At 52.9% G+C, this 23,520-nt stretch overlaps 1 protein-coding gene across 5 annotated transcripts in view; it reads right to left on the minus strand.

The window, feature by feature from the left end:
• SEPT9 (septin 9) overlaps nt 1-23,520 on the minus strand; it is a 136,079-nt gene that overhangs the window by 37,148 nt on the left and 75,411 nt on the right. For all 5 annotated transcript variants that reach the window (XM_017833069.1, XM_017833072.1, XM_017833071.1 and 2 more), the window contains one exon: nt 19,322-19,981. In XM_017833069.1, the coding sequence (XP_017688558.1) occupies nt 19,322-19,981 (660 nt within the window). The remainder of the gene's footprint in view (nt 1-19,321; nt 19,982-23,520) is intronic.

Genomic DNA, 23,520 nt, shown 5'->3' on the forward strand with positions numbered 1-23,520 from the left:
TGTGGCATCCTCACACCCCTGCCCTTTTTGGGGGGCTGGGATGTCCCCAGGGCTCTGGGTGACGCCAGTGCACCCCACAGTGCATGCCCCTGCACAGGGGGGGACGTTTGCACTGGGCACAGTTTGCAGCTCAGATTTTGGGGCTGCTGCAAGTGCTGGGGCAGGTTGGGTTAGAGGAGGGGAGAGCAGCAGTAGGTTGCTTTTGGGAAGCACTTCCCACACAGGCACTGAGAGCTACAGAAAAGGGCTGGGGAGAGGAGCCCTGCACCCACTAAAGCACAAAAGGATGCTCAGAAGATGGGTTTTCCCCAGTGCTCATCAGGACAAGGGGCCATTAAACAGCAGGAGGTTCCTTTCCCACATCAGTTCACAACCAGCTTCCAGAGCAGAAAGCAAGGAGGCAAACGTGGACTGCCAGACCTCTCTTACGTCACCAGACGCACTCCCCATGATGCCACAGAAATGCATTTGCCAAAAGTAATGTAAGAACATCTCCAATGGAATCAGCAAAGCCCACACGGCCACACATCTGCCAGGCTGGCGAGGCTGCAGCAGCCCCTTCCCACAACCTGTGCATTTGGAACCCACACCTGGCCCCTCCGGGTGGGGCAGGGCTCCCAAACTCAGCACAGACCTCACCACAGGCAGCACTCTCACCCTTGCCTGGCATCACCAGCAACCAGGGTCTCTTTTCACCGCAGGGCTGTGGGAGCTGGGCGAGGACACTGCCTGTACCACGGTCCCAGCCTGCTGAGAGCTGACACCCCAGGGAACCCCCACTGCCTGGACCATGTCAGGGTTGCTGCCACCCCATTTCACCCCCAGGACCTGTCACCAGCCACTGTGACTCCCCTCTCCTGCTCTCTGCCTGCTCCAACCCTGGTGGCTGAGGCTCAGCCCCACAGAGCAAAATTCCACAGCGAGCCCGAGCGGGTGGCAGAGCTGGCTCTGCCTCCTCCCTTAGCACAGGCCCTGACAAATCACCGTGCTGTGACTGTGCCTGCATCATGTCCCTGGTATTTTCCCCCCTGCTAAGCCACTGCTCTCTTTTTCCTCTCCTTACCCTTCAAACCCCCATGTACTCATCGCATGGCCACGCTCCAGCTTGCCCACTCCACAACTCCCCACTGGCACGGCTCTGGAGACCCCAGCACAGCCCTTGCCACAGCTTTTTATTCCTCAAGGCTGGGTAGAGCTCAAGCAGAGAGAGACTTACTCAGCCAAGGATGACGAGGACAATGCACGCTGCCCGGCGCCTGCGAGAGCCAAGGATGCTTCAGCACCTATTTCAGCTGCCTCCCCAGCGATTCTCCCCCTCAACTTCTGAAAAGTTTTTCTCAATTCCCTTCGAAAAGGTCTCACAAAGCAGATCCCTCCTGGCTCTCTGCCTCCCTCACCACTAGACATGAAAAGCACTCCAGTTTCTCCCCGGGTAACGCGGGTAAAAGCCTCCAACATCAAAGGCACCACACAAGAGTTCTCATCCCCCCCATCCCTCCCAGGCAGCAGTGCTGGGGCTGCCCTCCCTTGAAAGCTCAGCAGCCTCGGTGGTTGAGGCGCCAACTGTGCTCAAAACACAGTTTTGATTTTTTTTCTGGTGTTTGTTTTTTTTTTTAAAAAACTCAGCCACAAAGTGGGGGACCAGGGGGCAAATCTGAGCCGGGCTCTCCTTTGGGGGCAAGGCAAACAGTGCAGTGCCAGTGGGGGTTTGCTCGCTGTCTGGCGTGTGGTCACCCGAGAAAAAGGGGAGCAGAAATATTCCTTGTGCCAGTCCTGTCTGCTCGTTGCCCAACTCTAAAGGAAGCCACTAAGTGTCCTGAAGCAAAACCACAAGCACCCTCCGAGTGAGCAGATTCCCATGGATTTCTCAGCAGCCTCTGCAACTCCTTTCCTCCATCAGCAAAACAGAAACATTTCCCCTCCTTTGCGAAGCACTTTGATATCTGCACAGCAAAGCAGGGCGAGGGAGGGGTGTTTACTTTCCTGGAAACAGGGAGCAGCATTTACACCCAAAACAACAAGGCCTCAGCACAAAATTCCGGGGGAGAGGGAGCAGTTGCAGATGCAGCAGGAATAGCCGTGGATTCAGAAAATGAGGAGGGCCAGAAAATAGCTTCAAACACCGCAGGGATTTCAAAAAGTCCTAGGACCACATGGTTTCTTGGCCCATTTAAGAGTGTTCCTCATCCCTTCATCCCACACAGACGTTGTTCCTGCCAGATCACCGCCTGCCCCGGAATGTTAGGTTCGTTTTATTGCTGGAACATGGAAACAACCTTCGTTTGCAGGGGGGAGGTGGGAGGGCTCTGCCGTTTAACACTTGGCTGCGCTCACGCTGTGATTAATATCACCCGATGCACAGATACCAGATGTTCTCGGGGCAGGCTGGAGCGTATCCTAAATTGCACCAAGATGGAATTTTTGGGCAATTTTCAGGGAGTGCTGAGGGCAGGCACTAATGGGAGTGCAGAGATTTACACAGATATGCAAGAAAAGAGAAGCCTGTGGGGTTATGGCACCAGTCATAACCCCTGGGACAGCTGCAATACCATGGGCTGCACTTATAACCAACACCTTGTCATTTTGGGGGCAATTACTCCAACTCCTGATCTTTAGCAAGCCACAAACGCACTAAATCTGATTTCCACATGCTCCATACTCCTGCCTCTGCTGATTCCCTGGAGCTTTACTTCCAGGACAGAATTGCTGCCTCAGGAACAGCAAACACTGGTAAGAGGTTGGACCTCTCCATGCTGCTTCCCCAGGGTCCCATTGCAAGTCCACTCCAAAGCAACCCCCTTAACCAAGTGCCTCACTCCACCAGCAGCTTCACCCCCCCCCATGGGGAGGAGTGCCTGGGGTCACCTACATGGGTGTCCATTTAATTAGAACCAAATCTTGTTGTGCTGGAGATGGAGTCATTCCAGCTTTTTGGAGGCCACGCACTGCCCTGCTGTACAGCTGACCTTGATCAGGGCGACTTCTGGCTCACTGCTGGGTGCAGAGCGATGGGGGCATCAGCTCATGGCAAGTGGAGCTGAGACCAGAGTCCTGTACCCTCTCCAGCATGACACAACTCAAGACTTTCTCTGGGATGGGGAGCACCTCACTGTCCCAAGCAGCCACGGAGCAGCAAAGTCTCTCTGAATCTCACTGTGGCTCTGCGATCACAGAGGGACTCAACCAGCAAATACTGAGGTCCAAGTAAGGAAAGAATCTGCTGGAGTACCTTCAGCATGGTAGAACTGTGTGATGGCCACTATGAGATTTCAGAGATCTCTCTGTGCACAGTTCCTTCCTGCTGATCCCAAACATAGGCCATGGCTGATTCCTTGAAAAATTAATTCAAGCAGTACCTGGACCTGATGGTTTTCTCTTTTCTTTGCCCAGGTTTGGGAGCTTTCCCAAACCAGCTTTCCCAAACTATAGAGGTAGCCAGGCTGTGGTTCACATACCACTTCAATAGCCCTGGGTGCTGCTGATTACATGAGTGGTGGCAATCACCAGGGCTGGAGAATAACTGGAGAACAGAAAAGAAAGATTGTCCAGGGCAGAAAAAAAGTGCTAGCTGTGTCTTCTGCTGTAGGCATTAAAAGAAGCAATGAAAAAGAGCATTTCCCCTCCCTGAAACTCCATAGACATGCTTGCTTGCTGACAGGGAAAACCAGGGACTGTGTCCGTCTGTCTGGGCAGGACCTGCAGCGACTCTGGGCGTGAGAAACCCCACATTCTGCATCCCACGGGGCTGCCTTTGTGCTTCTACTGAAATGACAGGGTCTGGTTGGCACCTAAAGCCTGGTTTGAGGGTTCATCAGGGTAGGAAGGAATGGTAATTTCCCTGCAGGCTCCCAGCTACGGCTATAAAGGACTTCACCCAAGCAAAGTCTCCCTCAGTCTCTCCTTCATTTTTTCCCACCACGGAATTGTGTTGTGCATACAAAACCATCGCTGAGTTGTGAATTTACACCCAGAAACCAAAAGTAAAAGATCTCTGTTATTCACTTCTTTCAGCAAAGGTTAAATCCTACCAAATACATCAGCTTTTGTGGACAGGACAAGCGTTTGGCAGCCAGCAGGAAGGAACAGGAACGTGGGAATTCCTCCTACGACTTGGCAACAGACTCTTCCCCCAGCACGTGAGCCTTCTGGGGTCTGCTCAGCCTCTGCCAAGCTAAGAAAGCCCCTCATTAAAGCACTCAGTAATCTCACAGGACATCCTGTAGCTCAAGGAGGAGTTTAAATGAGGGGCTGGATGGATTCAAGGTGCCTGATAGTCCGAGAGAAATAGGAAAGGTGGGGCAGCAGACCTGGAGCTGTGATGTCCTGACCTGCTCTTTGGGGAAACACCTCTTGTCCTACTGAACACAGAAGGTGTTTACAGCAAATCAGCTACTGAATCAGTCATGCTAAGCTGTAACGTGATGTCTGCCCGCCATGGGCTCCATCATGACATGAAAGAAGCTGTGCCAGTATTTCCAAGTTCCTCCCCCTATACCCAAGAGGTATTAGAGGGGCATCCTGCCTCTTCCTCCCTCACCCCAGCTACTCCCATCATCCCACTCCCCACGACAGAGCACATCTTGGGGTTTGATGCTCTTTCAGCATCAGGGTGGTGGGGCAGTGCTGTGTTCAGAAACACAGAAGAGCCGAGACATACATCCTAAATGGTATTTGGGCACCTAATTCCAATGAGGCTGTAATGGTCCCTAAGAGATTGCAGGACAGAATCGATATTTGAGAGATGCTTAGGGGCAGGCCTGCACCACAATCACACCAAGTGGGAAATGAAGCACTCAGCACGTGCACCCAGGTCCCCATCACCACCCCATTACTACATGGACAGAGACCAGCACTCAGACTGAGAGCAGGGTGTCCACACACCCCTGATGGAGGCCAGGGAGGCAGACGCTGCATTTTCTGGGAAAGGGAAGAGACCTAAATTAGTAGCTGCTGCTGCTGCTGAATAAACTCTCAAAGCCACTCATCGGGAGCCACCACATGCTGGGGAGAGTCACCTTTAATAAAGCAGAGCTTGGCTTTAGGTGTGAGTGAAAGGAACATTTTTTTCAGTCCTGCCATGCACACTCGGCACATGTTTTGATTCTGGGGTTCATTTGTACCTGTTTGGCCCTGTTAAACCCAATCCCCAGCTCTACAGCACCCACAGACCTAACACTGTACCAGCAGGTCATACTTTCCAGTCCAGTGGCAGGAGATGCTCCCGTGGGATATATTCAGAGCAACTCCCTGAACCCAAATCCGCAGGACACAAAGGGTCCTTCCAGCCCTGTCTCCCTTTCCTGTAGCCACATCTCAACACGGCCAGCACAGAGTGGAGGCCAAGCTGATCCCCATCACCCCACAGAACAAGAACAGCCCCGTTGCCTCCCACACACCAACTCAGAGAAACCAGAACAGCCCCATCACCCCTCAGAGCCTCCTCCCCGGGCTGTGATCTGCAGATAAAGGCAGAGGCTTTGCTCTGTGACACTCTGTGCCTCTTAAAGGTCACGAGGCCCCAGTGAGGTTTGAGGTTTTCAGTTCTGGAGGATACAGTTCTCATGTCTGACACCCTCTTGAAGCTGAGAGCAGAGAGTGCTGCTGACTTCAGCATGTTCTTGGGGTCCCGGGTCCCTCCACAACCCTGGAAGTACTCTTGGGGATCTATCAACCATCAGTCACATTTTTGGTCCTGAAGAAAAAGCATTACTGAAGGCTCCAAGTTTGGGACCAGAGTTTGGGACCATTCAAGCAAAGGTTGTGGTGCAAACTTATTTTTTAGATGAAGAGCAATGAGGAAACCAGCTGTGCCCTCTTGAGGCAAAGGCTGGGTGCTGGATTCATCCCTTGAGGGATGGAGGCAGGTCCAGTGCAGACCCCCTCTATCTGATGGAGATGGATGTCCCTGCCCTTCCCATCCCAATCCATCCCCTTCCTGAGCAGTGAACACCACATCAGGGCAAGGCAGGACCTCAGAGTCTCACAGAGACTTGCTAAAACTCGAACTGTCCATTCATTTCAGATTTAAGACGAGTTTTAAGGAAGATTTAAGACAAACTTTGCCCCCCTACAGACCTGTGGTCTAGCAAGGCAAGCACTGCCCTCTGCCCTGCAATGAGCCCTTTCCAAACCTCTTCCCAAACCTTTCTGTGCCCCTCCCATTGCTGCAGCCCCAGGGCTCCTCATCCCTCTGCGGGAGCCGTGGGAAAGGTGGGAAAGGAGGGCACTTCCCATGTGGGGATGCACTGGCCCACAGTCACACGGAGGGAAGGGCTGGGAGTAGGAGGCCGAGGATCAGCCAGCAAGAATAATAAAAATAAATCAACCATGCAGTGATTACACAGCGGCATCGCTCCTTCCTGCAGACCCACATTTCCACCACAGCTGCTCAGCACAAGCTGAGGATGCTGAACCATCTGACAGGCTCCAGGACACTTCTGGGGAAGGATGTTTCCTTTTCCAATGAATTCCCCCCCTTCCCCCAGTCCACCTGAAGCTCTGTGGACCCGAGGATGCTGTGTGGGTATCTGCTTCACCAGCTGATGGGGTGAACAGGGTAAAAGCAGCCTCCAACCCAGCACCATTTGGGACAGCAAAGCCTTTCTACATACATCCCCTGTCCCCCATTCTGTGTGACCATCCCCCTGGACCCTGTACAGTGTGGCAGCCACGTAGGCAAACGGGGAGGACTCCAAGTCAAATAATTGTAATTCTGACCCCAAACAGCCCAGTATCTGCCCCTCCAGTCCTGCAGCCCCTCCATGCAGCCTGGTGCAGCCCACCCCTCCTCTCCTGCCTCCCAATACCCTGCAACAGCAGCCCCAGGGCTGGCTCACACTCCCTCAGCTTCGCCAGCCCCAGCCTGTTGTCTGAGAGCTGTGGGCACTGCTGATGGATTAGGGGGCTGCAGACACAGCTTTCAGCCAGCTGTAACTCCTTCTGGGATTCAAATCAGCCTCATCTTCCCCTCCCCAAAGTTTGCTGGTCAAAGCCTTCACGGGAAAAGCACCCCATGGAAAACAAACAGCTCAGCCAAATCCAGAGCCCCAAGGGCAGCACTTCTCAGGGTTTAGGGGGGTTATGTGCCATGGGGAAAGGTGGGCACCAGCAATCTGACCTCCCCATGCCCAGACCCGCCTGCTGAGGATGGAACTTACCCCTCTGGAGCCACGCTGCTGCAGATCTGCCTGGGCTCCCACCATCCCACACGAAACAGCGCAGGAAAGGAAGGGGTCAAAGCGGAAAGCCTGGGAGGAGGGTGCTTGGAGCACAGCATAATGCTCCATTCATGGTGCACCCGCCCAAAGAGCACCCACATGCTCTGCTCCTGCTCCTGGAGCTGGAACACGCCTCCCAGAGGGACTCAGGTCCCAGCATTGGTGTAATTTTTCTTCCATTAGGAGCAATTTTATGATTCTTAGTGACTGTTGGAGGAAGTAGGAATGAGCTCGGAACAGCCCAAGCTCTGAACTGTGCCCTGCTTGTTCTGCCCACAGCCCTGCAGCCCCCATCTCATTCCTCCACTGCACCTACAGACCCCCAGCCACGTGGCTCAGGTATTTTTTACTCAACTGATAACATTCTGAACAAAATTACCTAAATCTCCATGCTCCAGCCAACAAACTGGGGTTTGGAGAAGTTTCCCATAAAAGGGCAGTAACCCCCAGGCAGTTGAATAATACCTGCAGATGTGACTCCCACCCGAGAGCTCCAGCGAGGACCACCCTGCCCGCAGGTCCACTGCCCTCCCCCCTCATGCCTGCCCTTCCCCACGCTCCCCGACACACGCTCCCATTTCTCTTCCACCCTTGTCCATTCATCCTGGATGCACAGCCAGCTGCTATTCCCTGCCTGGCCAGGTAGATGGTGCTCAGCCAGCACCAAGTGGGAATTCATCAGAGCTGGAAGAATTAAGTTGCCTCTGATTAAGTCAGTAACTCCATATGTTTTTTTGCTGACAGATGCAGAAAGCTCCGTTCCAGCCCCAAACAAACGGGACCAACTCAGATCCATCCATCCTAGACATTCACCTTTCACTTCAGGCTCAAAGGTGGTGGATAAACTGATACAAACACTTTGTCATAACCAGTGCTTTCCCAGATCCCATTTTCTGCTGGAAACTCACTCTGCTGACACTTTGCCCCGCACCTTTGACCAGTTCTCCCCACACATTTCCCACAAAACTAAAACACAGCAAAGCCCTGAGGAGCAGGAAACAATTTGCCCATTTTTCCCCCCTCTACAAAGTCGGGGGGATGAGGGACTGGGGGGGCCCCTCATCCTGCTGGGCACAGGCAGCAGTGGGGGGTGGTCTGGGCTTTCCATCCCATCACCCCCGGGTCACCCTCCTCTGCCGGGCCGGATGTAGGATGTCTAATATTTCTCCAGTTCTGTTTTAACACTCACACCATCTTGGGAGCAGGAAGCTTAAGCCATTTCCTGCAAGGCATTGCTCTGCCCTTCAAATATTTTCAGCCTCGGTGCAAGCTGTTTTAAAACAGGGCCTGGCAGCTGGAAGTGCAAAATCAGAGGAGGGGCTTGTCCAGGGAAAATTCAGTTTGTGAAACCCATCCAGGCCCCGCTGCCACAGAGCAGCAAAACAAATATTGCTGCAGACAATGAAAGGGAGCAATTAATTTTGCATGTCTAAAAAATGAGAAGGAGAAGCAGAAACTCAAAACAATGTTCTCTGTGTCCCTCCCAAGGGACACAACACTGTTACCCAGCAGAAAGCCACAACCATGTCCCCCTTGTCTCTGCAGCCATGATTTGAAGCTTTCCCAGCTTTGCTCTTTCATTGCAGCCCAAGTCACAGCTTTGGTTTGCTTGCTCTTCAAACGACTGTCCTATATACAATCTGCCCCACACATGGGCTGAAATAACCCCAAAGAGACCCTTCCCACTCGTCCAAGTGGCGGAGAAGCCAAATGCTCTTTCCCTGAAGCTCCACAGAGCAATTCTGGGCAGTGCCAGGGCAGAGCTGGAAACCTCACAGACCCTGGTCAGAGGAGCTCAGCCCCATCCTCACATCACCCTCAGCCAAGGGGGGAGACAGATGGATGGCAGCCCATCCCCTGCTGCTGTCCCTGGCTGCTCCAGCCCACGCTGGTTATCTCCTCCCAGCTCTTCCCCAGGTGACACACACACTTGTGACCTTATTACAGGGAAACAAAGCCATGCCCCAGGGCCCACGTAAAGGGCTCTGCTTCCCCCAGCTCCCACCCACAGAGCTGCTCCTTCCCAAGACTTTTCTGCCCAGGAACCGAAGACACAAAGCCGAGAGGAAACCCCAGAGCTCCTCCAGGGCCCTGCAGGAACCCTTCACCTCCCAACCTCAGGGCGTGCACTCCTGGGCTGTAAATAAACTTTTATTTACTACACAAAGTAGGGCAAGGAGGACCATTTCCCTGAGGGATGGTGGGAGGAACATCAGTGTTATGGCAGGATCTCAGATTTTATCTGACTCCACAAAGCAATTCCTGGAGACCTCAGTAGAAGCCATGCAGGGCATGACAACATCTCTCCAGTGGCCACATCCCACCCAAATCCTGATTGTCCCATCATTTCCAGGTCTAACAGGAATCTCTCTCGGGGCCAGGGCTTTGCCCAGCCACCCTATGCCCAGGACTGCCAGGTTTGGAGAGAACTGGGCTGGAGCAAATTCACCTCCTGCATCCCATACAGCAACATGCAACCAAGGTCCAACCTCTGCAGATGCACCAGGATGGATTTACTGCTGCCCACCAGGACCGCTCATTATCAAGGTCTCTGCCACGTCTCAGAGCACTGAACTACCTAAAGCCAGGGCATCATCCTCAGCAGTCAACTGCATCCTCTTGTCTTCCCCGAGGCCACCAAAATGGATGGACAGGGGATCTCAGGGGTGGTGTGACCCCAGGGAGGGCCTCAGCAGCCTATGAACTCGGCCTCCCACTTCCACCCCATTTATCTGCCTGCTGGGATGCAGGAGGAAGCAAGTTCAGCCAGAGTTTGTCTAAACAATTATGTTTTATCAGAAAAGCTGCTCACATCTACTCCTTTTTCCCAGGACATATCTGGACAACTCCAAGGTAATCTCCATTCTCCATGCTATCTGCACCACATGGAAGCAGGGGAAGAGGACATGAGGCAAAGAGCATCCAAACACCCCACCAGTGCCTGCTCTACCTCCCTCAGTGCCAGCAGCCTCCAGTCAGGAGACAACATCCATCCCATATCTGCTCCCTGCGACACATCCAAAGTTTGCCTTCCAAATCCTTGTTTCCTCTCCAAACTATGGGTTTTTCAAATTTAGGGGAAAGCAGGGTAGAGTGGAGAAAGTTTTGATACAGAAACCATCTGATACCCTCCCTCTTCTCCTGGACAGATGAGGATCTCTCTCTCTGTAGAGCCACTCCAGTGACCTGGGCAGAGCAGCTTCTCCCACCCTGCACTATCCCACTGCACCTCTGTGACCAAGTCCAGCAATTTCCTTATCACCAGCTGAACCTGGATGAAGAAAGGACCTGACACAAGGACCAAAACCCAGGCATCTTGCCACGTTCACCAGCTCCTTGTTACAAAAGGAGAAAGTGGAGTGGGTACTGGGATTCCTCCAGGACAGTGAACAAGTGGACAGCAAAGACAGGAACACAACCAGGCTCCCCTGCCATACAAATTTTTGCCAGCTTCTCAGTGTTTTTCTGGCTCTTGGTCCATGGACTCATTTCCACTACAGATGGGGGTTGCCAGTGAATGCCCTCAGTACATCTTGCATGTGATGGGGCATGAGCTGCACATTTGTAGCTTCAGAGACTGTAACCAGGGACTCATCCTGTACCTCCACGCACCAGAGCTGCAGAGGAGGGTTCAGATCACACCACGTTGGTGCATCAGTAGAAAGCTAATGCTTTCTACTAGCAGCCTCCCAGATCAGAGCAAACAAAAATGAGTAAACATGAAGAAATTTCCCTCCAGAATCAAAACACACGGGAAGAAAACACAGGCAGGGGCTCCAGTCCAACTGGGTAGGGCAATTCCTGTGATGTCCCTCCAGATCTACCTATCCCACATGCAATACACCCCAGGTGCATTCATGCTGGAGTTGAAAGCAATGCCCTACAATTTAAGACTCGTGAGCTACCACACAGCTGTAACTGAGAAAGCTCCTTACAAGAGCTTATGTATCATTAACTTTTATCACTGCCCTCTCCTCCAAGGAACTATATCCTTTCGGATTCCCATCTAATCTTCTTGCTCAGATCTCCCCAAACTGAGCTTTTTTTTGAAAGAAGGAAGGAATGTCTGTCCTAGTCCATGTGCAGCAAGAGAGGAGGAAAGGGGAGAAGGCAGAACTGTCATAAAAAGTTAAAGTACTCTTGATAAGCATCAAAGACAGTCTGACCCACGAACTTAAATAAACAATAAAACAACCTGACCCAAGGGGAGCAGGTTTGCTGGGGGGCTGTCAAGCACTGTTGATAACAAGGGATTAGTGGCTGGCACAGTTCTGTTCTGCTGCAAGATCCCTTTTCACCTCCATCTCTGATTCTGGGAATAATACAGGAGGGTAAAGTTTTTCTCACCCAAACAGAGACATCTCCAGCAAACCAATCCCATAAGCTCTCTTTACGTTCAGCAGAGAAAAATAAACCCTTCGAGGACATAATTTCCACCGGCTTGAGGCAGACATCCAGATGATTAGCTCAAGTGCAGACATCTCAGACAAGACAGGGTGAATGCCATGGATGGATGAAGCCATGTGCATGGGATCCACTGGGAGTATTCCCTGCAAAAGTCTTGCTCGTAGATGGATGAAGATTGAATACACAGAAAGACAAAAGGACGTGCTCAGTTTCCACTAAATAGTTTTGTACCCCTCAGAAACATAAGCCAGGGACCACACTAAAGCTGCACCATGGAAAGCCTCTGCAGAGCCAGAACTCAGAGAATACCCAGGGGCTGGTAAGACCCCCCAACTCAGACACCGTCTCAAGGGTTGGAAAGCTAAACATAAATCCAAGGTTATGCTAACATTTGCTAGGGCACCATCCACCTTTGAAACTTCAAGGTGTTGCAAGATGCTTTGTTTCAGCCATTCTTCATTGATGTTGTACAAATTGCCTTCGCTATGCAAAAACCAACCCACGGCTTCCACACAGAAGAAACCGCAGTACCAGCCAAGCAACCCAAAATCCCCACGCTGTCACTCCTGGGCTGGCACAGCAACCTTAGATGGCTTTTCTAAAATTGTTTGCTTTCCATAAACGCATAAACATCTGCAAAGTTCTGGTGTTTGCAAAACGTTTTGGACCAGGCCCTTCGTTGCAGCTTTGTCCCTCAGTATGTCCGGTGCTCTCTTCATGCCAAAACAAACCAAAACCACTCAAGAGGGTAAAATATTGATGCGTGTGACCCTACAGAAACCCAGGGAACTTTTTGTGCAGAGACCCATTCAGAAGAGCAATGAAAAAAGTAACCCAAGTGTAACCAACCCAAAGGCTCTCTCCCCACATCCCTCCTTTAAAACCTGTAACAGATGTAAGAAAAATTGGGCCCAAAGAAGTCTGAGCACAGGCTGCAATCCAAGACCAGCTGCTTCTTCCATTTATAGCCACGTTCACTTCAGCTTCATCACGGCATCTTGGACAATGCAAAAGTGTCTCTGTGTCTGTTTGTTTGCTGGAGGAGTCAAGAACACAACTGGCTTGCTGTCAACTTGTCTTTTTTGCTCACGACAACGTTTGATCTTCTCAAAACAAAGTTATCTCTCTATAATCTCAATTCAGTTCCTCGAGTCCTCTGACACAGTTTATGGAGTTGGCACTGCACCCAGCCTATGGTGTCCCTTCAACTGATGGCCAACAGAAACATCTCAGACAGGGACAAAGGTCTAGAAATAGCTTAAAAGAAAATGATTTCTTAATTACAGAAGGTTCATCACCATTGCCATCGCTTCCCTCCCCCGACAGACAGCAGAGCAGTCACAAAATGGGCGGCCAGGCCTTACTGAGGGAGATCAAAGCAAACTCTTTGTTTTATCTTGGTCAAGATAACGGATTTTATTTGCCTTATCAGCCTCTAGGATGATTAACCTAAATGTGAGAAATCTTGGAGATGCCAAAGGAGCTGGTGGGTGGGGAGCATGTTCCCCAGCACGACTGCCATGGGCTCCAGACATGCAAATACCACAAGATAAACAGAGAAACTCTTGGGTCTGGTTCCTGCACACCACCCTCAGCCAGGGCTGTATCTCCTGCCTTTCAGCACCACTTAGACGAACACAAACCCCACAGCAGGTGGGAATACTCACTCCTGTTTCTCAGCCAGCAAAGGCACCTCTGCCCAGGGGCTGCCCTGGTTTGCAGGCACAGAAGGTGCAGAGCCAGAGGGTCCTGAGGCTGCACAAGGCTCACACCCCAAGCACAGACCCCACGAGCCTGCAGCCAGCCAGCACTCCAGATGCAGTGCACTTGGTCACCTTCTGCCTGGAACAGGAGGCTTTGACCTCCACAGAGACACGTTCACCCACAGATGCTTCCTGCCAGGTTCGGGAGGCGATGACGTGGATTCCCCAGCCTCACCCACAGACCCAACCCACCCATGGAAGAGGCCTGCCAGGTCACCAAGCCCACGGCAAGCTCAGCAAAGAATCACAGACTGGTTTGGAAGGGACCTTATGGACCATCCAGTCTCACCCCCTGCCATGGGCAGGGACACCTTCCACTATCCCAGGTTGCTGCAAACTCCATCCAACCTGGCCTTGAACACTTCTAGGGATGGGGCAGCCACAGCTGCTCTGGGTAGCCTGTTCCCGTGCCTCGTCACCCACATAGTGGAGAATTTCTTCTCAATATCCCATCTAACCCTGCCCTCTGGCAGTGGGAATCCATTCCCCCCTCTCCTGTTACTCCAGGCCCTTGTCCACAGTCCCTCTCCAGCTCTCTTGGAACCCTTTTAGGCACTGGAAGGGGCTCTCAGGTCTCCACTGAACCTTCTCTTCTCCAGGCTGAACGCCCCCAGCTCTCCCAGCCTGTCCCAGAGCAGAGGGGCTCCATCCCTTGGAGCATCTTTGTGGCTTCCTCTGGACCCACTCCAGCAGATCCATGTCCTTCTTATGTTGGGATCCCCAGAGTTGGATGCAGCATCCACAGTTTCACCCTCTCCTGGTCTTAAATGACGCATGGCAGGGAAGGGAAGTGGGAACTGTAATGTTTCCTATGGGAAACTATTCCTTTGCATAATGAAGCTGAACTGGGGAGATCACTGCTTTTCCTTTGGGCCCTCAGGGACTTCCAAAAAGGCAAAGCAATTCTCCTGGCTGGCTGCACTGGAGCCTGGAGGCGGGCAGGCTCACTGCCCAGGGTGGAGCATCCATGTGGGACCATGACAGTATCCACATAAACTGTGCCCACACAAAGCAGGGGACACGTGAATGCCAGTGTGACCAGAGATGAACATAATGAGTTTGGGAGCAACATTCCTGGGAGGCAAGGATGTGCAGCACAAGCACCAACACAACTACATCACCTGGCCTCCTTCCTGGCATCAGAATACACCCCAAAAATGAGGGTGCTCCCTGCACAGCCAGGGACAGAGCACATGGTGGGAGGGGGGAGCAGGCAGAGCCAGGCCCCCCCTCTCCCCGTGCAGGCAGGAGGCCACGCACGTGGCGTCCTGGATCAGGCAGAGCCTCCTTGATGGGACATGATCATCTCCCCCACACGTGCTCCCGCTCCTTCCTTCCAAGTCACTGGCGCTGCAGGTCTAGATTTTTCCAGATTATCTCATTTTTGGCACCTGAGTTCAAAAACTGGGACTCTGCCTTTCCCACTCAGCCCCTCCATTTGGTATCTCGGGCTGCATGCACTTTCCCATTAAAAATAATAACAAGAACAAAAAAAGACTACCAGTAATCTAGCCCAAATCTGTCAGCTGGTTTTAAGGAAACATTTCCCTACAGCTTTAATCTCTTTGTACAGCTAAAGAGCAGTGCAGCTCTGGGAGTTGGAAATGGTGACTCACTGCATCTCCACTCAGCTCTTCATCCCGGGAAGCTTCTCACTGTGTTAATAGTTGTCCAAATCCCTCTAACTGAGCTCCAGCACAGCAGACCCACACTTGGTGTCACTCTTAGAGGACAGCACAGAAAAAAAGTCACCCCAGGGCTTGCTGGGTGTCCATGGCAGGATGGAGGCTCGAGGCTGGGGGGGGGCTCTGGGCTGCATCCCCCACCACAGCTTCCTAGCACAGAGCAACAGGCCCCTGACTTACAATAGGATCTCAGTAGGTATCAAAGTTTCCCTGGTGTTTTTTTTTTATTTAAGTACTTTTTTATTGCTTTAATTTTAGCTCAACTCCAAGGGAGTTCTTTCCATAAGGGTTCAAGCTGGAAAAAAGAGTGAAACAGCTGAATTACATCACTATCCTGATATCACCCTGCTTGTTCTGCAGCAAAAATAAGAAGGGGGCCCCTGCTGCCTTTTAAGAGGCACCTGGCACCTTGTGTAGCTGTCCCAAAGTGCAGCATCAGGCAGTGACGGGACAAAGATTCCAACCAAGCTGAAAGCTCAGAGATGGTTCAGACTGTTCTGCACATCCCACAGCTATTGCAGAGGAAGGTCACGTCCCTGCTTTAAGTGAATATTCCTGTTATTCATTGTATCTGCCTTGATCTATCTAAACAAGCTCCAGAGCATCCAGAAAGGACCACTGGGCAGGAGCAGGCAGCAGTGCTGTGGGGCAGAGCCTGCCTTGCTGGCTGCATGCTGTCCTCAAGGCCTGGGCACCCACAGCAGCTTGTGTGGAGATAAACAGGACCACCAGATCAAACCAGCTTTCACTTCTCATCTAGGAATTCTTCCAAGCCATCACCTGAGATCCCAGAACTGAGCCTTCACCTCAAATACAAACAGGTTCAGATGTGGGAGGAGCTGAGACAGACTGTTAAACCAAAATGGAAAAAATTAACCTTTCTGGGACCAACGATGCCTTCCCTCCTCTCCAAGCCTGACCAGCACCACGCTGCAAGGCATGAGGAACAACAGAAGACCAGGACGTTCAGCCACACAACATCAGCACCACTGACAGGAGGCACCAGTGGAAGGGGATGCTGAGGCAGGAGGACGTGGGAGGATTAGCCAAGATAGACTCAACGTGGGTCTTCCTGAGGGTTTGCCTGTCCCTCAGCCAGCTCACGAGGATCCCTCAAGATCTCTCCTTTACGAAGGGCTGGCGGATGTCTCTGGATGAAGCACTGCTGCTCCCACAATGATTCCCTGTTCCTCTCCTTACAGGGAGGCACCAGCTCCTGCCACACTGGCACAGGCACCACACACCCTGCTCAGACCTGCCCTGCCAGCGCAGGAGAGGAACATCCTCGTCTGCCAGCTCCATCCTGGGCCAGTGCCCCGGGACTGGGAGTGAACTGCTGCCCACGGCAGGAGCTCGGCAGAGGTCACCACCACCCACGGGCAGTCATATTTGGATATTAAGATTTGGTAAGTCCTACATAGCAAAGGCAGCCTCCCACAGTGCCTGAGGCTGCGGGTTCAGAAACAGCCCTTCCCCTCACCTTGTTATGTCTGTTTTCAGTTGCTTGTGCCTCTTTCTGCCCTCTGCATGTTCTGCCCTTGCCTATACCCACTGCACAGCCCTGCTCAGACTTCTCTGGACAACTCCAGCTATAGCAATCCACATCTCCTGGTCATCCCATCACCTTTCCTTGTCCCAGCTGGGAGCACCAGCCAGTTCAGAGACACGAACTCCAGCTTTGCCCGGGATGCCAGTGCAGTGGGACATCACACTGTGATGGGCACCATGTCCCACCTCCCTGTCACCAATGGCCCAACTCAACGTTACAGCAGCAGAAGTGAAGCCAGTGCTCTCCTGGGAGTGTAGGAGAACACAGTGACTCAGAGAGGGAGAACAGGGACAGGGAAAAATATTTTTTGCCCCATCTAGACATCTCCTGCCCTCCTCCCACCTTGGGAACCACAGCTCCAGAGCAGGCTCAGCCCACACCAGCAGCCACATTGCCTTAATGAAGTTCAGGGCTATAATTACTCCTTTCCTTTGTGGTTTGTTCTGAACTGCCAAGCTCTCTGTGACTGCTCTTCTCCTCCAACCGGCCTCTTCCTGCACAACATGCTCTCCTGCATACCTTCAGCAGTGGGACAAGGGGTTAAGGGCAAGGCAGCTGAGCCTGACAGCTGGGGAAGGCAAGTCCCAGCACAGCATTGAGGGCAGCTGGAGGCAGCTGCCTGCACCCCCTGCTCAGCTGTTTGCATTGGACAGCAACTGAGCAACAGGACTGAGGGGCATCCACTGGGAGGACCTCTTGGGTGACCCAAACACCGAGAGAAGGACTTGCCATGTGTTGTCTCTGCTGCAGACATCAGAGAGCCAGCATTTTCACTCTGGGGGTTGTGGTGGGGCCAGAGCTGCAGTGGAGCTGGTGAGCATTGGCAACATGCCTGCACCCATCCATGGGACATCCTGAGGGTCCCTGTGCAGCCTCCCCAAATCTCTCTGTGTACTTACACCAGTGACAAGGAGAGATGCCATCCACCCACCCAGCATCACCTCAGGGTGGGTTTTGTGGACCACAATGGGAGGAGCACCCCAAAATGGGGTCCTGTGTGAAAGCAAACCCAGGCAACCTCAAGTGATGGCAATGGAGGAGGTGGAGATAAGGAAGGGGACAATTGCTCTGGCAGTGACTCTGGTCTGTGGATTCATGCTGACACAGAGGGAAAAGAAGATAGAGCCCTCACAACCCCTACAACTTTGTCTCCTGGCTCTTCATGGCAGTGGAGTTGGAACTAGATGATATTTAAGGTCCCTGCCAAGCCAAACCATCCTGTAATTCTGTGACTTTTGGAGACACTTGGACTGAAAGCCCCTTTTGTACCAGGACCAAGGCTGGCTCATGCTGCAAGACAGACTCCAGACAGCTGGGCTCATGGGTAACACTCATCCCAGCAGCTGTTCTCCCTCTCCCCCTGCCCAGGGCAGCTGGAGGATTCAGCAGTTTTAGATGGTCTTCTGCTCTTAAAGTGCCCAGCCATCCTCAGTTCAAAGCCTGGGAAGCTCAGAGCAGCCCAGACCCAGTAGGACAAGGCTGAGCACCCACCCATGGGGGAAGATGGGCCTCCTGGGCACCACACACATGGCAGCTGGGGACAAAAAAGGGAGGCTCAGCCAAACCCTATCCTTGGGCTGGGGCTCAGAGCCCAGCCATGCCCAGCTGGAGATGGACTAACCTGTAACCTGCTGGAGGTGTTGACGCACTCTTTAAAATCCAGCTCAGAAAAGCCACGCCTAAGCCATACACAGTGAGAGAAACCCACTTGAGCCCTGTGAGTTTGATGTCAGCTCCACTGCTGACTCCTGATTTGATTTCAGACCCTGCCCACACTGAAACTTGCCCTCTCCACAGCCCCTGCACTGCCCTCTGACTGCAGGGCTGCACCCAGGGAGAGGGGATGGAGCAGGACAGAGGACCAACCCATGGTGGGGTGAGACAAGGGCACACGGCCCAGCTCTGGGGCCAGGCACAGACCTCCCAGGTCCTGGGAGGGACCACATCATCCACAGCCCCCGGGGAAATGCACAGGGTGGGGAGGGGAGGTGGTGCCTTGCATCCCTCACAGGAGAGAGCTCGTGGGTGATGGGGAATGGAAAAGTAATTAACAGGTCAGAAGAGGAAAAAAAAAAAATCTCCTAAACCTTCGGGAGAATAAATGACGGCTGGCGGGGGAGGGAAGATGGCTTTAATACGGGATTAATTGAAAACAAGATAGAGCTAATATAAGCCAGGGCTCCAGTTTAATAGTGGCTCTGGTCCATGATGTTATTAGACTTCGGCTCCAAGGTCAATAAAACCCTGACTCCTGCTAATGAAGAGGCGGTTTCTGCCCCACAACCATAAGCAACAACACTAAACAAGGAGCCATCCCAACAACGCTTCCACAGCCCCCGCCCCTCCTGCACCCCAGAGCCTTCCCAGGATGCTGGCTGGGTGGGTGGGTCTGCACACAGGGCCTGAGCTGGCAGAACTGTCTTTTTCTCCAAGCACCCGGGCCTTTAGCATTTTCTCTTTTCTTTCCTTATAGGCTTGATGGCATTACTTATTCAAACTGACAGCTCCTTCAGCCAGGATAAACCCCAGGATAACAGCTATGCATGTAGACACATCCAAGCACAGATCCAAGAGCAGCCTCGAAAGGCATCACCAGCAGAGCTGACAGAGCAGCACACAGTGCTTGGCATCTCTGCATGGGGACCTGTGGCAGGTACCAGCCAGGGTCTGACCCCAGCAGCTGCCCAGAGCTCTACTCACCTTCTTCTCTCTTTGGTGGGCTCTCCATCGGCACCGGCTGCAGCTTTGGCTCTGCCTGGGGAGGCTGGGCGGGCAGGGGAGGCTCTGAGCTCTCCACCTGCCGTGCTGGTGGGGCTGAGACCTCAGCAGCCTTTGCTACCTGGATTTCCACGCGCTTGGTGGCCGTGTCAGGCGCGGGAGCGCTGGCTGTCTCAGCTCTTCGCTGCGGCATCTCCGGGATCTTTGATGCCGGCGCCTCCACCCTCCGGAGACCCGGCTCCTGGGGCTTGCCGAGGGTGATCTCAGTCCTCCTTGGGGTGGGCTCGGGGGGTTTGTGACCCAGCACATCTGCTCGTTTGAGGCCAAACCTTGACAACCCTGAGGTGGAGTTCTCCACCTGCTTGGATGAGATGTCAATGGAGATTTCTGTTCTTCTGGACACTGGCTCGGGCAGTTTGGTTCCAGAGAGCTCCACTCTCCTCAGAGGGGGCTTGGGTGATCTTTGGACTGTGGGTTCTGCATGTCGGGCGGATGGTTCCGAATTCCTGGCGCCAAGTTCCTGAAACTTCTGCGTGGAGCTGGACACGGTGGACCTGAGGAGGGTGTTCGGGGCCCGTCTTTGTGGGGTGGAGGAATTCGAAGACTGATCTACCTCCTCGACCTCAAAAGATCTTTTCAGAGCTGAAAAACATGAAAAAGAGTTCAGAATTTAGTTACCATCCACCTGAGCACCTCCAGAGACACTTAAGACATTGTGCAAGTCTCATAATTCCACTTCTGCTCCTTCATCCGAGGGTTCACAACCCATTTCAGCAGGAGGGTACCGAAGGCCACGCTCTGCCTCTTCAGACAAGTTACAAACCCAGTAACAACATTGGAACCAAGGCCAGGAAATTCAACCCCAGAGCAGAAACCATCTCCACACTGCCCTCCATCCCACCCACGCCCCACAAATGCTCATAGGGGAGCAAAGGGTCCCATTATAGTACGGCAGAGTGGAGCAGAGCACTGGATTTGGGGGCAGCCAGAAATCCAACTCCCAGTGCCTCCCTTTCCCTCTCACATCCGAAGGATGCACAGGTAAACACAGGCTTCCCACTGCCAGCAAAATCCAAGTTGGGACCAGGAAAACAATCTCAGAAGAGCACCAAATCCATATAAATGCAGCAAGAAAACCAAAGGTGGCAGCCACAGAAGCTCATAACCTTAAAAACAAACCTAGAGGCTACGTGAGCCAAAGACTGAAGTGCTTTGAATACATGGATGTGAGACCCCAATACAAGGGGCCAACTGGGCCCATCAGACCTCTGGGCTCTGCACAGGCCCCAGCCAGATGGAAATAAAAGGCTGAACTCCACAAGAAGGGAGGGAATGTAGAGAACCACTGCTGGACCTCCATCCAAACACCACAGGCTGCAAATACCCCCTGTGCCCCACAGCACCCAGACAGGCACAGGGTCAGGGCAGGATGAGGCACAGCCCTGGGATCCCAAAGGAGCTTCCACGAGGTGAGGCTGAGCCAGCACGCTGACGGCCTTGGCATGATGACAGCCAGGCTGCTAATGAGCAGCACGAGCATCCTTAATGAGTCCACCCATGCTCTACATCAAAAGGATAGTAACAGTGAGATTTAGCCTCTAAAAACCTGGCCTTGAGATCCCACAGGACGCCACAATCCAGGGGAGAGACTGGAGCACAGCCTTCCCTCGTCCCGGGATGTCCACCCACCCCTGGGGTGGAGCTGGAGCAGAGCCACCACGCAGGAAGCATCTCTGCTCTGACCCCCGGGGCAGGGCTTGGGGACGTGGGGACCCTCCATGCCTCGGACACATCCGTTCTCTGGAGAGGAGCCATCTGTCCCGGCTGGGACCAGCCGGTGGGACGAGGGGGGCCGTCCACGTGGCAGCCACCCCAGCTCTCTCTGCTGTGCCACGGGCTGTGAACACAGCTGCTGACACCAGGCAGATGCAGCCACCCCTGTCCTGCCAGCAGGGGCTGGGGACAGCCATGGTCCCGTCCCGTGGCAGCAGCACAGGGAGTCCCAAAGGAGATTGTGAGGAAAATGGGAAAACGGAGCTGGAGCTTGTGTGTCAGACAAGCCACATGATGGGGGGGCTCACAGGGGTTAAAGTGCGAGGATACAGCTTTGGGCTGCTTTCCCTTTCTTATAGGAAACCAAAAACTGCTCAATATGAATGTCAGGCTGCAAAACCAGCCTGGGTGGGCACTGCAGAGCCTGGGACTGAGAGCCTTGGACAAAGAGCCTCCTCAGGATGCTGTGTATCAGTGACCCAGCAAAAGCCTCTCTGTGCTTAGGGATAGACATGGGCAGGCACAAACACACACACACACACACAGACACACACAGACACACACGTCCCCCTGCTGTGGTTCAGACCCTGGCAAGGGAACTGCTGGGAAGTGATGGGTGTCTGGAATGTGCTCCCAAGGAGGGGGTCCCAGCTGGCATGGGCAGGGAGGGATGCACAGAGCGATTCAATCTCTGTGTTAACCTGATGGGAACAGCATCACTGCTGCTTTATGGCTACGGAGAGAGGAAAGCACAAAGCACAACACACATCTTCCACCTTCTAAAGCCCAGGAAGGGTCCCATGAAGGGCACCATAAAATGGTCTATCCTGGATGTCAGAAATATTTAGACATGGGTGGAAGGAGGGAGGGAGGCAGTAAAGAAAACTAAAGATGCTTTTTCTCCAATTTATCTGCTCTGTTGTTTGACTTCCACAGAGCTCTCCCAGCCGTGTCATCACCCGCTTGCAGAGGTGAGATGCTCTCTGCAGCAGTTCCTGCTCTGCTGTCAGTGCTTGGCACAGCTTGTGCTTTGCAGGTCTGTGTCCAAGTCTCAGTTCTCAGCACCCCCAGAATAATTAATCCAAAAATAGTCCAACATTTGGGAGCTTTTTAAATGTGTTTAAACTCTCAGGTCTCCAACAGTGGGCTGGAGCTCAGAGTCTCCAGCACAGGCTTTGCTACAGTTTTTCTTCTCCATCACACACTTAATCCAGAAACTAACATTTTAGCTATTTTTTTCCAAAAAATCCCAAGTTTAAAACAATGCACAGACCAAGCCCAGTTTGCATTTTGCAGGAAAACAAAGAGAGCGGAAGGGACGACCCGACAGGGAGCCTTTCCCGGCCTTGAGCAAAGCTGGGTGGGCAAGAGCAGCAGAGGACACGGCCCAGCCAGGCACTGCCAGCTCCCTGATGGATGGGATCACAGTTCTGTCCATGTCAGGCTCTTAAAACCTGCTCACCACTCCTCCAGCCAGCCAACTCGGTCTCCATCTACTCCTACAGCCCAATAACCTCCTGACAGATGTGTCTTGAGCAACAGTTTGAGAGTAAATGCTCTCAAGGAACTCGACAGCAAAAGAAACACTGGCAAGCACTTTTCCTTAATGGACATTGCCTTGGAGACTTCTCAGTACCAAGTGGTTCAGGGACCTCTTTTTGACCCACTAATGATCTCTGGATACAAACAGCCCTGCTGACCTCCAGGGTTCATTGCATGAACCACGTCCATCATCTCCACTCCTCTGAGCTCCACTGCCACTTCCTAAAGAAATGGCAGGTCACTCAATGGCAATACTGACCCACATGGCCCTTTCTTTTGACTTCAGACCCCTCAAACTGCCCCAAGCCCGTGGTAAACCTGCCCAATGTCACAGCGTGGTCTTTCTGGAGCACAGCCAGCCCTTTCCCTTATCGAAGGGCTGGACTGAATAAAACACCCAAAAATGGCTTTTTTCCAGGTCTTTCTGAGCCTTGTTGCAGAAAGGAGAAAAAGGTCAAGGCCCAGACACAAAGGGGTTCAAAAAGCCTAAGGGAGAACTGTAAAACCACGATTACAGCTGCAGGAGACCTGAGCCATCCAGATAACACTTCCCATGTCAGCGCTGCAGTCCCAATGGGCAGTAAGTGGGTACTGAAGGGCTGGGCAAGGAACTGCCACCCCAAAGAAGGGTTAGAAATGGCTCAGCAGTTTCTGACAGCATAAACATGAGGACCCCCAGGTCCCAGTGGCACTTCCTCTCCAGCAGTGTCACTGACTTGCCTGGGGACAACCTGAGAGCTTTCCCACCCATGGCTCTCTGCAGGGTGTGGTGTCCATCTCATGCCTCTGCTTACACAAGGATTTCAGTGCCCAGCTTGTCCCGCTGGCACATTTGGCCATTGCCCTGAATTCAGTGTGGTCTGGAG

This window comes from Lepidothrix coronata, unplaced genomic scaffold, assembly GCF_001604755.1.
Source record: "Lepidothrix coronata isolate B3197 unplaced genomic scaffold, Lepidothrix_coronata-1.0 Scaffold210, whole genome shotgun sequence".
Lineage (NCBI taxonomy): Eukaryota > Metazoa > Chordata > Aves > Passeriformes > Pipridae > Lepidothrix > Lepidothrix coronata.